We start from the raw sequence: 17,635 nt of genomic DNA on the forward strand, positions 1-17,635 counted from the left end.
CTTAAAGGGATATACAACCCCACATGTTTCTTTCATGATTTAGATAGAGCATACATTTTTAAACAACTTTCCAATTTACTTCTATTATCAAATTTTCTTTGATTTCTTGTTATCCTTTGTTGCAAAGCAGGAAAGTAAGTTCAGGAGTGTGCACGTGTCGGCAGTACTATATGGCAACAGTGTTGCAACAACGTTATACCTTTGAAAGAGCACTAGATGGCAGCATTATTTCCTGTTATGTAGTGATCCAGGCATGTGCATGCTACCTATCCAGAATTCTCTTCAACAAAGAATATCATGAGAAAGATGCAAATTTGATAATAGAAGTAAATTGAAAACTTTTTAAAATTGTACTCTCTATCTGAATCATTAAAAAAAAATTGGGTTTCATGTCCCTTTAATGTATTTTTTTTTACCTTTCCCTCGCCTTTATCAGTAGCTTCTTCTTTTAGACTCTCAATATTCTGTTGTAATCGAGACTTCTCCTCCTGAACAGAAGAATATGAAAAAAATATGAGCGAGAAGAAAGATGGACCATTGTCATGAAGAAAGCAAAGTCAGTACAATTAAGAATCACTGTCCTAATAAATTGTATCACTACGCTCCTCTTGCTTTAAAGAAAGGGGGTTAAAAATAGACAAGCTCTTAATCTGCAGCCAGTTTCTATATAATAATTAAATAAATTAAAGGGACAGTAAAGTCAAAAGTAAACATATGAACTGGATAGAGCATGACATTTTAAACAACTTTCCAATATACTTCTATTACCAATTTTGATTAGTTCTCTTGGTATCCTTTGCTAAAGAGTGATCCTAGGTGAGCTCAGGAGTGTGCAGGTGTCTTTATCCATCTGGCAGCAGTGTTTGCAACTATGTATAGCATTGCTTTAAACATTGTTGCAAACAGCTTCCATATAATGCTACCGTCCAGACACTCTATGACAGCAGAGTTTGCAACTATTTATACCATTGTTTTAAGCATTTATGCCTGATGGCTATGGACACGTGCACGCTCCTAAGCTCACCTATGATTACTCTTTAACAAAAGATACCAGGAGAACTAAGCAAAATTGATAACAGAAGTAAATTGGAAAGTTGTTTAAAATTGTATGTCGGAATCATAAAAAAATAATTTTGACTTTATTTTCCCTTTAATAAAATTTGCAGAATTGCTTCCTGTTTGTTTGTTTTTTACTTTTATGTGACCTTTAAAGGTTCAAAAACATAAATTATGCTTACCTGATAATTTCCTTTTCTTCTGATGGAAAGAGTCCAAAGCTGCATTCATTACTTTTGGGAAATAAGAACCTGGCCACCAGGAGGAGGCAAAGACAACCAAGCCAAAGGTTTAAATACTCCTCCCACTCCCCTCATCCCCCAGTAATTCTGTCGAGGAACAAGGAACAGTAGAAGAAATATCAGGGTGAAAGGTGCCAGAAGAATATAAGGACGCCCCACATAAAATTACGGGTGGGGAGCTGTGGACTCTTTCCATCAGAAGAAAAGGAAATTATCAGGTAAGCATAATTTATGTTTTTCTTCTTAAATGGAAAGAGTCCACAGCTGCATTCATTACTTTTGGGAAAACAATACCCAAGCTGTAGAGGACACTGAATGCCAAGTCGGGAGGGTACATAGGCGACCCATACTGAGGGCACCAGGCCTGAACCTCTACCCAATAAAAAAACCTGCTTCGTCCGAAGCCGAGAAAATTTTAAGAGGAAAAGCCCCAATGACACTGACTCGCAGTTAGTCCAGAAGCCAAACTAGAGACCACAAATGGACTCGCCTGAGCCAACAGTCCTCCAGGAGACACCGTCGCCCAACAAACGATCCCCCACTGCTCACCCCCCACAAATGAAGGGGACACCAGCCAAAACCCCCAAGGGTACAAGGCAAAGGAGAACCAAGGAAACCAAAATATCCCCTAATACAAAAAGAAAACCTCCACGAGTGAACACAGCTCCCAGAGACCCAAAGGGGCCCAAACAGGGAAAGGAGGCCACGCCTATACCAAGCGAAACCCGGGATAAGACCGGGCACAGAGACAGAACAGACGTCTCTCCAACATCCTGCAAGCACGGAATGCAACTGAAGAGGCAAAGTCCTCCTAGTGTCTGACCATAGAATACCAAAGTATTCGACCATGAAAAAGTGTGTAATACACCCAGGTTAAAAACCCCAAGTTTGAGAACACAGAGTCCATAACAGAACTACACAGAGGGTACTTGCGAGGAAGAAGAAGCAGTCAAGCAAGAAACAGACTGAAAAAGCAACCCCCAGACAGAGGGCATGCTCCAGACAGCCTAAGTCGCTGGACCTACACACAGGTCCCTAAAAAGGGGAACACAAAACCTCAATCGAGGCCCCCAGAGAAGGAGAGTATACCCTCAGAACCCGAAGGAAAAGTAAACCCTCTTCTAATCAATGGAGCAAGTTGAAAGGAAAATCTATACCCTAGCAGACTAAGCTAAAAGGATAGACAAAACAAAGCTCACACATCCAGAGGAGACTGCGACTGCTCGGCCATCCTGACCTGCAGACCCACACCTAGCTGGACCAACCCAGCCTCAGGGATCCAAGACAGGGGAACAAAAGAATCCCGAAACAGGTACATGAACGAGCGTAAGGATAGCACAGCCATCCCCACAGAGTACAAGTACAACCCGACTCTGAAAACAGACAACAAGGCCATAGACCTAAGGATCTATCAAATAAAAGGCCCAACAAGTCTGCTTGGAGCCAGTAAGACCCCTGGGGGAACCAATCCCACCTTTCCGCCTCCCATCCAGAAGAAGCCCCAAGCAAGGACTCTATCTCCATAGGGAGGAGAATATCCCCTAAAGAAAATGGATAATGCCGGAAGGGCAACAACTGTCCTCAAGGCCCGAAGTCATCGGCTAATGGGAAGAGAAATTCAACACAGATGTCCTAGAAAAGGACCCCCCTACAAGTAGCTTGCAAAGCAGAGGCACAGCCAACCCATTCGCCTGCAGAGCAGGGAATCCACAAGAACACTGGCAAGCTGACCAGGGGAATGCAACCCTAAGGCACACCAGAATTTGGACATAAAACGCCAGCAGCTGGGTATGAATCAACCACCCTTGAGGCTTAAGCCACACGGCTAACCACCAGATGACATGGGCTACTCTGTGGCAAAGAGTAAAAAATACTCAGAAGACCTGGCCAACCATGACCTGGTTAGGTAGATGGAGCAAGGACATAGCCCAAGTTCCCACTACCATAGAACACCCCGACCAGCCCTGAAATCCAAGATTCCAAAACCATCCAAAACTGGGTTAGGAAAAAGGCCAAGCGAAGCTTCAGCAACCTGAAGTCTCAGGGAGAAAAACAGGTCCGGGCACCTAATAGTTCAGGCAAACTTTACCCTAGAACTAAACACCCCAACTGGCCAAAAAGCCAGACACAAGAGTATGGATGCATATCCAGAGAATCCAGATAGCGAGAAGAACTCAAAATCCCCGACCAAAGGAAGGAACCACCCCTAGCTAAAGTCCAACGCTCCAAGGAGCAAGGCTAGAAGTCGTATGAAGATACTTCTAAGAGCCTCAGGACAACCAAGGGATACCTTGAGGTAAAAAAAATCCTACTAGCAGGACTAGTCTCCCTATCACCTCAGCACAAGCAGAGGACACAAGGAAGAGAAAGGCACTAAGCCTACCCAGCTCCGGAAAACCCCAAGCTAAACAAAGTCCCCACAGGGAACAACCATCACCCAGGAACACAGATCTCTAAAAGGAGATCCACTCACCCGGAGACAATGGAAGAAGACCCAAAGGTCTCTTATAACTCAGACAAACAGTACACGTCAGAGTAAGAGCTGCATCTAGATACACTATAAACAGCTTACACGTACACCTGCAAGGTGTCAAGAGCTGCAACTGGTTTCAAACTGCAAGCCTTCCTCATGCTAGACAGCTATCCTGTACAAGCTGTTGGATCAAGCCCAAAAGGACAAATCCAGAGACCTAAAAATGATGGCCAAACCGCTCAATTGTTGTAAGGGGCATTAAGCCCTCCAACCCTCCACCACATGGGGGAGGAAAACTGTTCTGAAGAAATCAGATGTCAGAGTGACGCAGTGGAAAACTCCCCTGCCCGGCCATCTATGACTGAAGGCTATAAGGACTGAAACAATCCTTCCCACCTCATGGACCCACAGGTCCTCTCGAATGCTTAGTTGAACATGAAAAACAATGATAACCTGAGCACTCGGCGCTTCTACCGAACCAGCAGAGCAGAACAGTGCCACGTGTCTGAACAGCCGCAAGACCGAACAAACCTGACAGGACCAGCCTGAACCTAGGGTTCCAACCGGCAAGCTGCATAAATTCTCCCTCATAGGGGAAAAAACAGAAAACAGACATTTTTAACATAGGACTAACATGTCTAAAACAACTTCAGAAGAAGTAATAAATAGTATCAATCCCAGAAGGTTCCCGAAGGAAACAAAAACAAATAAAAGACATCCCATCGGATATAAATAAAATATAAGGCAACCCGTAGGTTAATGCCAAAAAGACACAGGCCTACCCACAGGACCAGCCAAACGGAGCCCTATCTTTCAAAACTGGGAAAGATCTCAAACAAATGACAATCAGAAGATTACTTCATCCTCACATGTTTAATGAGGTGCACCATTCGAATTAGCAGACTGAAAATCCCTGTAACTGGTAGCGATAGGGTCATTCAATAACTGAAAAGCATATCTGAGCAATACGCGAAGGCGCGCAATCCTGTAACGAAAGGCACAACACTCAGGGACAGTTACACCCGCGGGGAACTGTAGAGGCCCTCCCCAAGGCGGAAGGCCTGGGACAATAGGGCACGAGCACATTAAATAAATGTCTGGACTCTGCAGACGAACAATCGCCAATATTATGTTGAAAGGGCTGCAACCTCCAGGGGGAACACGCCACCCTGCATGAAGGAATCAGAAACTGGGTCACCCGCATGTGTAGAAGTATGAATTGGTAGGGAACTCGCCTTTCGGAGGACAGGACCCCCAGAGGCAGATGGTTCAGCAGTCCCTTGATTCCCCGAGCCCGAGGTACCAGGCACTCTGAAATGACATACGGAACAAAACTGGTTGACATGTGTCAACGAGGCCAATCCGGATTCGTCACCGGACACAGAATCTGAGATCAAAATAGTCTCAGCATTAGAGTCCTCCGTAACTGAATCTGAAATTAGCACAGTCTCAGTATCAGAATCCTCCATAACTGGATAGAGGATATTTAAATATGGACTAAAGTAGTACAAACAAAAACGGCACCTGACACCCCCAATGGCTGGGGCACTCGCCACCTCCTATGACCAGACCCCTGCAGTCTAGAAAATGTGCTTCGCCACACGGTCGGGAATGCGGAAATGGAAAACGGAACGTAACCACGCCCGAACACAAGGTGAACCGTACAGTCCAAAAAAGCCTGCCCAACCAAAAGGCTGCGTCACTTTCAAAGGCCTCAATGTTCCAAACCACAAGCCCATAAACATCACACATAAGCAGGTTGAATCACATAACAAACATGATTATAAACCCCCCTGTTCAATAACCCCCCTCAGGAGATATTAACCCTCGATTCCAAGATACTACAAGAGACTCACTGAGACCCTTTATGATAAGTTAGACCCGCCTCTCAGGAAAACATTCACATTACAGTACATTGATGAATAAAGTAAAATTAAACTATCTTACCGGAATCTACGCCGTGGAACAGGAACACCGCCTTTCAAGTGTGACAGATAGTAGCATCGCCTCCGCCATGGACTTGAGAGAAGAAGGCAGACAGCGGAGCGAAGTTCGACAACGCAGATTGCTTGCGGAGCTGTTAATCTCTGGATGGTTTTGCAGAAAGACTCTCCCTGCATCTCCGGACTCTTAACTTTCATCCAAGCAATCACTGAGAGACTGACAGGACTACTTAAAACTCCTGTCCCATGCCGAAGAGTACTACCCTCCATAAGAGACAAAAAACAAAAATGAAAAATTCTGACACTTCTCTGCCAACCTTCTGGGACGAATGACAAAGAATGACTGGGGGATGAGGGGAGTTGGAGGAGTATTTAAGCCTTTGGCTGTGATGTCTTTGCCTCCTCCTAGTGGTCGGGTTCTTATTTCCCAAAAGTAATGAATGTAGCTGTGGACTCTTTCCATTTAAGAAGAAAATATATATTTTTAAAAAAGCATTACATGAATATTCTATTACTCTGTCAAGTGAAAGATAGATTAGTGAAACATCTAAAAAAGAAAACTTCAGTAAGACTGCAAACCAGATGGCTGATGATCATTGTGACATTTCAAATACCCCAATATATTCAATCAACTGTAAACATTTTACAGAGCTAGTCAAGCAAATTTGACTTTAAATGGGCTTAAATTTGTAATCATGTTACCCAAATAGGCTTCAATTACAATTCCTTTGCAAAGCAATTTGTTTGTTACAAAACAATTTACGTGTAGCTCAGCTATGTTGATACTATCATTTATTTTTAAAATGCTGGGGTGCTCTGCAGCACTATAACATTCGATACACAATACTAGGGGATAGGCAACTACATTTTGAAACTTAAATAACAAAATATATGTTTTCTTTGTCATTCCTTTTTCCATTTAAATTGTATTCAAATTGTAATACATAATAGTATGACCCAAAGGCTATATATGTTTCAAGAAAAAATATACATAAATCAAATATGTGCCACGTGTTCTTTCTATTAAAGGGAGAGTAAATGTTTTGCTCTTTTGTGATAAAGCAGTCAACAGCTTTATCCAGTGCAAGAGCGAGCTGCATTAAAGTGAATGGCACAATCAATCGGGTTGTTATTTGCATGTAAAAAAACAACTCAGCAGCAGACAGCGGGCTATGAATGGGGGAACAAAACCTATTGCAAATTGGCTTTTTTTTATTGTAGACATACTTTAGAAAAATGTAAAATAAAAAAAAAAGTTTACTGTCCTATAAAAAAAAAAAAAAAAAAGAATAATATTACGGTTATTTCGTGGAAGGACACACAGGAAAGATAAAAGTTCTAGAATGAATTCAGCATTTTTGAGGCCTATACCAAGACAATGGGTTTCTAGTACCATGGATTTCACTGTATCTTCATTTCTCAGAAGTGCAAAACTATATTTGTGGTCACTGATCAGTTTTCTAAGCACACTTTATACCTCTTCTAGATCTGCTTCTAAAGCTAACTCATTGATTAGATAACTTGTTTGCATGTACAGAGTTTGTGTAAATATTATATCTGATATAGGCACACAGCTTACATCTAAATTTCGGATTTTCAGGGAGATTTTTTTACATACAGTATACTGAAGATCAGTCTGTCTATGACCTCTGTCACTAAAAGGGCAAACCACACGTCTGAGCAGTAATTTTAATTTTACTCCCACTTTACCTCCAGGATAACTGGTACCATCTACTACCATTAGTAGAATTTTCCTATAAAAAACGCTGCTGTGAATCCACACATTCCTCCCCCCTGAATTGCATCTATTGTAATCCAAGAGCTTTTCAATGTCTCACCCATTCACCTAAGTGTCCTAGAGAAGGTTCTCGTCACCCACTTCAGTACAAAGAAAAATACTCCAGCTTCCAATTATTAGACTGGGGATCATGTTTGGCTTTTAAAGAACAACGGTTTCTCAGACTGCTGGCCATTACCTGCATATTGTGTCATGCATGTTAAATACAGCAAGTCATTCATTACCTTCCTTTTCCAATCTGCCTGTTGTACTCATTTGTCAGCCAGACACCTGGTTATGATGTAGCTTGCTCAGTTTTCATCCATTTAACTAGACCTTCATTGAACTCTATCATCATACAAGCCTTGCCTCTGTCTTTTGCCTCATCCAGTCTAAAATCTGATGTACTCTGAACAGCAGCAGAACTACCACTGATGCAGCAGGTGCAGTGGACACAGGGCCCATAGCAGCCAATCCTAATGCAGGGGAGTCTTTTATTTGTGCAGTTTTCCAGTTCATCTCCCGTGGAGTTACTTATAATAGCAATTATTAGCTAAAATGCAAGTCTGTCAAAATAACTGAAATAAGGGGCAGTTTGCAGATGGTTAGATACAAAGTATTCAAAGAGGTAAAAATTATTTTAATATAACCGTGTTTATGCAAAACTGGGGAATGGGTAATAAAGGGATTATCTGTGTTTATTAAACAATAACAATTCTGGAGTAGACTGCACCTTTAAATGTAACTAGATATAGAGCAGTATTTAAAAAACAAATAAATACAATAAACAAATCTACAAATATATGCGCATATATAAAAACACGAAAATAAGATTGCCCAATAGAAATTAGCCCAAACTCCAAAAAATTTGATAATAGTGAGATATTCCTAGTGAATAAGTGGTAAAATAGTTCCAAGTGAATGTCCCAAAAAAAATCCTATAGCGTGGTCAAATCAAATGTGAAGTCAGTAAAACCTAAAAAATAAACCAACAATAGTGCAGACTGCTAAAAGCAAATGACCCCCAAATTTAAAATAAGGCTTAAAGTTAAAGCATATGTATAATAACAGAAGTCACTCGAGCAGAGAGTCACTGAACGTTAATGCTTTTCGTCCTAGATGTAGGCCTTTTTTAAAAAAAAAAAAATATATATATAGACCTGATAAACCTATCAGGAGATACTTCCAGGTCATGTAAAAACCGGCAAAAATTGCCCAATCAACAAGTTTCAATAGATAAAAAATGGCCGCCAAAGTCATATGTGTGTTTACATATACAAACCCACAGAGGTAAACATAATGTGCCAGCACCAAAGCGCACGCTGCCGATATGTCACTTTCATTTCATGACGTCACATCCGGTTTCACAGAGATTATTATATCTGCTTTTTCAAAATTGCATTATGTGGCTTGTATTATTATTAAGCATAATAGAGGTACAAACACACACTTCTTTAAAACATAAATGGATGTAAATGAAGCCGTTTAGAAGATAATATATTAACTTAAATAATACATGAAAATATATTTATTTAGAAAAAGATGTAAATAATGACTGCATTAGAAAGAGGAGTATATGGGGGGGCAGAGCCAGCAAGCAGAGAGACAGTCGCATCTGTGAAGAGCTCCCTAGCAATTCCCAGTAATACCTCATATTCCCACCTAACTTAGGCCTAGATTTGGAGTTTGGCGGTAGCCGTGAAAACCAGCGTTAGAGGCTCCTAACGCTGGTTTTAGGCTACCGCCGGTATTTGGAGTCATTCAAAAAAGGGTCTAACGCTCACTTTTCAGCAGCGACTTTTCCATACCGCAGATCCGCTTACGTCAATTGCGTATCCTATCTTTTCAATGGGATCTTTGTGTCTGAAGTGAGCATTAGAAATCTAACGACAAAACTCCAGCCGCAGAAAAAAGTCAGTAGTTAAGAGCTTTCTGGGCTAACGCCGGTTCATAAAGCTCTTAACTACTGTGCTCTAAAGTACACTGACACCCATAAACTACCTATGTACCCCTAAACCGAGGCCCCCCCACATCGCCGACACTCGAATAAATTTTTTTAACCCCTAATCTGCCGACCGCCACCTACGTTATACTTATGTACCCCTAATCTGCTGCCCCTAACACCGCCGACCCCTATATTATATTTATTAACCCCTAACCTGCCCCCCACAACGTCGCAGCCAGCTACCTACAATAATTAACCCCTAATCTGCCGACCGCAAAGAGCCGCCACCTACATTATAGCTATGTACCCCTAATCTGCTGCCCCTAACACCGCCGACCCCTATATTATATTTATTAACCCCTAATCTGCCCCCCTCAACGTCGCCTCCACCTGCCTACACTTATTAACCCCTAATCTGCCGAGCGGACCGCACCGCTATTATTATAAAGTTATTAACCCCTAATCCGCCTCACTAACCCTATAATAAATAGTATTAACCCCTAATCTGCCCTCCCTAACATCGCCGACACCTAACTTCAATTATTAACCCCTAATCTGCCGACTGGAGCTCACCGCTATTCTAATAAATGTATTAACCCCTAAAGCTAAGTCTAACCCTAACACTAACACCCCCCTAAATTAAATATAATTTTAATCTAACGAAATTAATTAACTCTTCTTAAATAAATTATTCCTATTTAAAGCTAAATACTTACCTGTAAAATAAATCCTAATATAGCTACAATATAAATTATAATGATATTATAGCTATTTTAGGATTAATATTTATTTTACAGGTAACTTTGTATTTATTTTAACCAGGTACAATAGCTATTAAATAGTTAAGAACTATTTAATAGCTAAAATAGTTAAAATAATTACAAATTTACCTGTAAAATAAATCCTAACCTAAGTTACAATTAAACCGAACACTACACTATCAATAAATAAATTAAATAAAATACCTATAATTATCTACAATTAAACCTAACACTACACTATCAATGCAATTCCTACAAATAAATACAATGAAATAAACTAACTAAAGTACAAAAAATAAAAAAGAACTAAGTTACAAAAAATAAAAAAATATTTACAAACAGAAAAATATTACAACAATTTTAAACTAATTACACCTACTCTAAGCCCCCTAATAAAAAAACAAAGCCCCCCAAAATAAAAAAATGCCCTACCCTATTCTAAATTACTAAAGTTCAAAGCTCTTTTACCTTACCAGCCCTGAACAGGGCCCTTTGCGGGGCATGCCCCAAGAAGTTCAGCTCTTTTGCCTGTAAAAAAAACATCCAATCAGCCAATCGGATTGAACTTGAACTTCCTACCTTAATTCCGATTGGCTGATAGAATCCTATCAGCCAATCGGAATTCGAGGGACGCCATCTTGGATGACGTCATTTAAAGGAACCTTCATTCGTCGTTCAGTCGTCGGCCAGGATGGATGTTCCGCGTCGGAGGTCTTCAGGATGCTGCCGCTCCGCATGGATGACGATAGAAGATTCCGCTTGGATGAAGACTTCAATCGGATGGAAGACCTCTTCTGCCCCGCTTGGATGAAGACTTCTACCGGATGGAGGACCTCTTCTTGCTCCGCTTGGATGAAGAATTTGGCTCGGCTGGGTGAAGACGACTCAAGGTAGGGAGATCTTCAGGGGCTTAGTGTTAGGTTTATTTAAGGGGGGTTTGGGTTAGATTAGGGGTATGTGGGTGGGGGGTTGTAATGTTGGGGGGGGGCATTGTATGTTTTTTTTTACAGGCAAAAGAGCTGAACTTCTTGGGGCATGCCCCGCAAAGGGCCCTGTTCAGGGCTGGTAAGGTAAAAGAGCTTTGAACTTTAGTAATTTAGAATAGGGTAGGGCATTTTTTTATTTTGGGGGGCTTTGTTATTTTATTAGGGGGCTTAGAGTAGGTGTAATTAGTTTAAAATTGTTGTAATATTTTTCTAATGTTTGCAAATATTTTTTTATTTTTTGTAACTTAGTTCTTTTTTATTTTTTGTACTTTAGTTAGTTTATTTCATTGTATTTATTTGTAGGTATTTTATTTAATTTATTTATTGATAGTGTAGTGTTCGGTTTCATTGTAACTTAGGTTAGGATTTATTTTACAGGTAAATTTGTAATTATTTTAACTATTTTAGCTATTAAATAGTTCTTAACTATTTAATAGCTATTGTACCTGGTTAAAATAAATACAAAGTTACCTGTAAAATAAATATTAATCCTAAAATAGCTATAATATCATTATAATTTATATTGTAGCTATATTAGGATTTATTTTACAGGTAAGTATTTAGCTTTAAATAGGAATAATTTATTTAAGAAGAGTTAATTAATTTTGTTAGATTAAAATTATATTTAATGTAGGGGGGTGTTAGGGTTAGACTTAGCTTTAGGGGTTAATACATTTATTAGAATAGCGGTGAGCTCCAGTCGGCAGATTAGGGGTTAATAATTGAAGTTAGGTGTCGGCGATGTTAGGGAGGGCAGATTAGGGATTAATACTATTTATTATAGGGTTAGTGAGGCGGATTAGGGGTTAATAACTTTATAATAATAGCGGTGCGGTCCGCTCGGCAGATTAGGGGTTAATAAGTGTAGGCAGGTGGAGGCGACGTTGTGGGGGGCAGATTAGGGGTTAATAAATATAATATAGGGGTCGGCGGTGTTAGGGGCAGCAGATTAGGGGTACATAGGGATAATGTAAGTAGCGGCAGTTTACGGAGCGGCAGATTAGGGGTTAAAAATAATATACAGGGGTCAGCGATAGCGGGGGCGGCAGAATAGGGGTTAATAAGTGTAAGGTTAGTGGTGTTTAGACTCGGGGTACATGTTAGAGTGTTAGGTGCAGACGTAGGAAGTGTTTCCCCATAGGAAACAATGGGGCTGCGTTAGGAGCTGAACGCGGCTTTTTTGCAGGTGTTAGGTTTTTTTTTCAGCTCAAACAGCCCCATTGTTTCCTATGGGGGAATCGTGCACGAGCACGTTTTTGAGGCTGGCCGCGTCCGTAAGCAACTCTGGTATCGAGAGTTGAAGTTGCGTTAAATATGCTATACGCTCCTTTTTTGGAGCCTAACGCAGCCATTCTGTGGACTCTCAATACCAGAGTTATTTTGAAGGTGCGGCCAGAAAAAAGCCAGCGTTAGATACGCGGGTCGTTACCGACAAAACTCTAAATCTAGCCGATAGATCCCAAAGTTAGCCACAAACTAAATCCCAAGCATCCCCTATCAGCCCAGCACATCCCAAAGGGAAAAAAATTTGACCGGGTCGACTTGCCGATATCGGCAGGACAGTCTAAAAGTTTGGCGGATAGCATCCTTCAACCGGCATATACCGGAAGGTTTGGAGCGCACTCTCAGCATCAGTGCAAGCTTGCACTACGAGCAGGAGACTCACCGGACCCCCGTCTTCATAATTCTGCAAGCGGAACGTTCCAGCACCCTAACCACAGGTGCTACTGAACGTAATGTACATATGACGCTCTGAACCCGACGCCATTTTAGGACAGGCAGTACTCCACGTGGCAGCAATTGGAACGGTATCCCTTACAGCCTCCATACTTGCCTGCTACAGACCGGTACTACAGACCGAGTAGTGCTGTAAAAGCACAGGGTCCTAGCCACAGGTAATACTGATCACAGTAAACACTACATACATATAACCAGGCCCCAACCTATACTATCAGAAGCGCAGTGCCCAAGGCCTAGGGGCACTGAAAACTGAAATACAATCTGTGCAACAACATAATGCACCAAGGAGCCTGGTTACTTTTTATTGCACCTTGCCAAGACTTTCAAGCCTCAAATACCTATATTATAGACACAAGTCTGTAAAAAGCTAGCAAACAGGAGTGAGGGCCTAGTAGCTTGGTGGCAGACCTCTGCTATTTGTGTCCATTTTTTCTTCTTTTTACAGAAGACTTTACATCACGTTGAAATGGAATAGTTCTATCTAGGCCACTAAAGCCTGCCTACCACTCAGTGTTCTCCAGTCAGGCTCTGGATCACATGTCCTCTCTTCTTTAAAAGTGCATGCTGACTTTGTTCTAGCTCTTACGAGAGTTGATTCTGTTTTTCACGGCTTTATACCAAGAACAATATGTCACAATCAGCTAGGAAAAAAAACAAACAACCTTTTCCACCAAAAAAGACAGTAATTGACCATTTTGGGCCCTCCTATGCGGGATCACATAGTGAAATGGAAACTCCAGATTCATCCAAGATCTGAGGCATCTGAACTCACATTATTCGCTATGCAGGATATACATCAATCCCCATCAGCAGAAGTCACTCCTACTTTTATTATGGACTCACTAAAATCGCTGCTAGATAAACACCATGCTTCACTTACGGCCAAAATAGCAGCTTCAACTGCAGAGTTAAAAAAAGAAATTTCGTCCACAAACGAGCGCATTGACTCCCTTGAAAGAAGGCACAAAGATATGTCAGCTGAGCAAACCAATCTTCTAAATTTCACACAACATCTTTCTGATTACTTTGATGTTGTAGAAGACAAAATAGCTGATATGGAGGACAGATCTCGGCGACATAACCTAAGGATCCAAGGTGTTCCTGAGTCTGTCACCATGTCTGACTTGTAGCCATTTCTGAAGGAATTATTCCACATATTAGCTCCTCCTACCACAGAGTTAGAAGATCTGATGGACCGTGCCCACCGTTCGCTCAAGCCCAAGGGCTTATCAGAGGATCAACCAAGGGACATAGTAGTCCGTTTGCACTATTTCACCTATAAAGAGAGAATCCAAAGAGCTCACTTTCAGAAACCCACCTTACCAGACAAGTTTAAAAATCTTCAAATATTCCCTGACTTGTCTATGAGGACACTCCAGAAGAGGAAAACCTTTGCTGAAATCACCACTACATTGAGAAAGAGTAATATCAGATACAGATGGGGCTACCCCATTAAACTGCTAGTTTTCAAGGCCAATCAAGTATTTACAATTTTAAAGCCCTCTAAAGGGTATGAACTTTTGCAGTTATGGAACCTACTGCCCTCTCAAAAAGAAAGACCACAAACCCAGGGCAATCAACTGAGAGCTTCAGAAGAGGAATGGAGGTCTCTTTCCAACTCAACGACCCGACAGATTCCCGCTCGAGGCACAAGAACCACTAATCCAGAGTGGACATCAACTGATGTGCAGGGCCCTGCCCATCACAAGCAACCGGAGGGGCCTGAATGGTCAGCCCTTCCTCAAAGACATAGACCCAATTCTCCATTATCCTAGTGGGATCATCTGGTCTGATCCACAACGCGCAACCTCTTCTAACGGACATTTTTCCGGATCTTTATAGGTCCCCGAAAATCCCTTCTAGGTGGAAGTGAGCACTGGACGATAAGTATATGCTGAAATATGCACTTTATATTTTGCTCATGTTTCCTTTATATGTTATTATTCCTGCTAATAATGCAGTTTTTGCAGACTCTCTTATGCATGCAACGACAGATATGAACCTCTAGTGGACTTCCCTCCAGTCCTGTTTAGGACCCCAAGGGCCTTACCTCTATGATAACGTGTGTGTTAGCCTATAAGTGTAAACCAAATTATGCCCCCTTGTTCCCTTTTTTTTTGTCATTTCAGCTCAAATGTTTGTGTACGGTTGTTATTTATGCATAATGTCTATATGTATGCTAATTACGACACACGGGCTCAGGTCAGGTCGGGTGAGATTTCCCTACTGTCTCTACAGGGAATGCAGAATTATTAGGCAAGTTGTATTTTTGAGGATTAATTTTATTATTGAACAACAACCATGTTCTCAATGAACCCAAAAAACTCATTAATATCAAAGCTGAATAGTTTTGGAAGTAGTTTTTAGTTTGTTTTTAGTTATAGCTATTTTAGGGGGATATCTGTGTGTGCAGGTGACTATTACTGTGCATAATTATTAGGCAACTTAACAAAAAACAAATATATACCCATTTCAATTATTTATTTTTACCAGTGAAACCAATATAACATCTCAACATTCACAAATATACATTTCTGACATTCAAAAACAAAACAAAAACAAATCAGTGACCAATATAGCCACCTTTCTTTGCAAGGACACTCAAAAGCCTGCCATCCATGGATTCTGTCAGTGTTTTGATCTGTTCACCATCAACATTGCGTGCAGCAGCAACCACAGCCTCCCAGACACTGTTAAGAGAGGTGTACTGTTTTCCCTCCTTGTAAATCTCACATTTGATGATGGACCACAGGTTCTCAATGGGGTTCAGATCAGATGAACAAGGAGGCCATGTCATTAGATTTTCTTCTTTTATACCATTTCTTGCCAGCCACGCTGTGGAGTACTTGGACGCGTGTGATGGAGCATTGTCCTGCATGAAAATCATGTTTTTCTTGAAGGATGCAGACTTCTTCCTGTACCACTGCTTGAAGAAGGTGTCTTCCAGAAACTGGCAGTAGGACTGGGAGTTGAGCTTGACTCCATCCTCAACCCGAAAAGGCCCCACAAGCTCATCTTTGATGATACCAGCCCAAACCAGTACTCCACCTCCACCTTGCTGGCGCCTGAGTCGGACTGGAGCTCTCTGCCCTTTACCAATCCAGCCACGGGCCCATCCATCTGGCCCATCAAGACTCACTCTCATTTCATCAGTCCATAAAACCTTAGAAAAATCAGTCTTGAGATATTTCTTGGCCCAGTCTTGACGTTTCAGCTTGTGTGTCTTGTTCAGTGGTGGTCGTCTTTCAGCCTTTCTTACCTTGGCCATGTCTCTGAGTATTGCACACCTTGTGCTTTTGGGCACTCCAGTGATGTTGCAGCTCTGAAATATGGCCAAACTGGTGGCAAGTGGCATCTTGGCAGCTGCACGCTTGACTTTTCTCAGTTCATGGGCAGTTATTTTGCGCCTTGGTTTTTCCACGCGCTTCTTGCGACCCTGTTGACTATTTTGAATGAAACGCTTGATTGTTCGATGATCACGCTTCAGAAGCTTTGCAATTTTAAGAGTGCTGCATCCCTCTGCAAGATATCTCACTATTTTTGACTTTTCTGAGCCTGTCAAGTCTTTTGACCCATTTTGCCAAAGGAAAGGAAGTTGCCTAATAATTATGCACACCTGATATAGGGTGTTGATGTCATTAGACCACACCCCTTCTCATTACAGAGATGCACATCACCTAATATGCTTAATTGGTAGTAGGCTTTCGAGCCTATACAGCTTGGAGTAAGACAACATGGATAAAGAGGATGATGTGGTCAAAATACTCATTTGCCTAATAATTCTGCACTCCCTGTATAGTAAATATAGTATATATGTACAGCCTGATAGGTAATTGCTGTTGACCCACAGACCCTACACACTACACCACTCTTTTTACTATAAAAAAAACAGTGCACACCTTCCGCACAGCCAGTCATGTAAATACAGCGCCCTAAGACGGCAACATTTATCCTAGAATTTAGGTCCTCATACGAAATTAAGATGGGCTAAGAAATAGAAGACACCTCAGCTCCACAATCAGTACTAAACTTGGCAACCAACTGAGATAGCAAATACAGCTTAAGACATTTCAAGTAATAAACAAAGACTCCTCCCCCCCTCTAGTCTTTAGAGAGTTACCCCGTAAGGGACGGCATAGGCCCTCATAACTTGGAACATCCTACTTTTAATCCAAACAGGCTAACACATTATGCTCTTCTTCTTTGGGCCTCTGAAATGTCCTATTCATACTAGATTGTGGACTTTTTTACAACTCATCTAAAGTCACCTGTAAGTAACTAATTCATACATTATACCTCCCTTGAGACAGAGGTCTTCCTATGTGGCTCAGAGAGGATGTATATTGGTTAAACCACTTGTTAGCACGTTGTTTTAACGATAACTAATAGAGTTGAATAATGTTGATACTACTGTCTTAATGTTTAATGGTTGATTTTTATGTAACTATTGCCGATTTCTCTTTTTATTTACTACCTGAACACTGACAAACATGGTCTTATACTTCTCATACACATCACGTCAGGCGTAACGGCCATCACCCCAATTTTACATACCCTTTGTTCACCCCCTCTCCCCCTTCCTGTGCGACCATCTCCCTTCACAAGAAATTTCTTTTTCTTCCTCCTGGAAGAATACATAATATCTACCACCCACCTCCTCCCCCCTACGACGCTAACCCCACCCGATAAGGAGCCCCCTTTTATTTGGGGGA

The 17,635-nt window shown here is 41.3% G+C and overlaps 1 protein-coding gene across 2 annotated transcripts in view; it reads right to left on the reverse strand.

The window, feature by feature from the left end:
* Window positions 1–17,635, reverse strand: part of CCDC93 (coiled-coil domain containing 93) — a 141,638-nt gene that overhangs the window by 33,510 nt on the left and 90,493 nt on the right. For both annotated transcript variants that reach the window (XM_053698013.1, XM_053698012.1), the window contains one exon: window positions 417–488. In XM_053698013.1, coding sequence (XP_053553988.1) covers window positions 417–488 — 72 coding nt within the window. The remainder of the gene's footprint in view (window positions 1–416; window positions 489–17,635) is intronic.

This window comes from Bombina bombina, chromosome 1, assembly GCF_027579735.1.
Source record: "Bombina bombina isolate aBomBom1 chromosome 1, aBomBom1.pri, whole genome shotgun sequence".
Classification (NCBI taxonomy): Eukaryota; Metazoa; Chordata; class Amphibia; order Anura; family Bombinatoridae; genus Bombina; species Bombina bombina.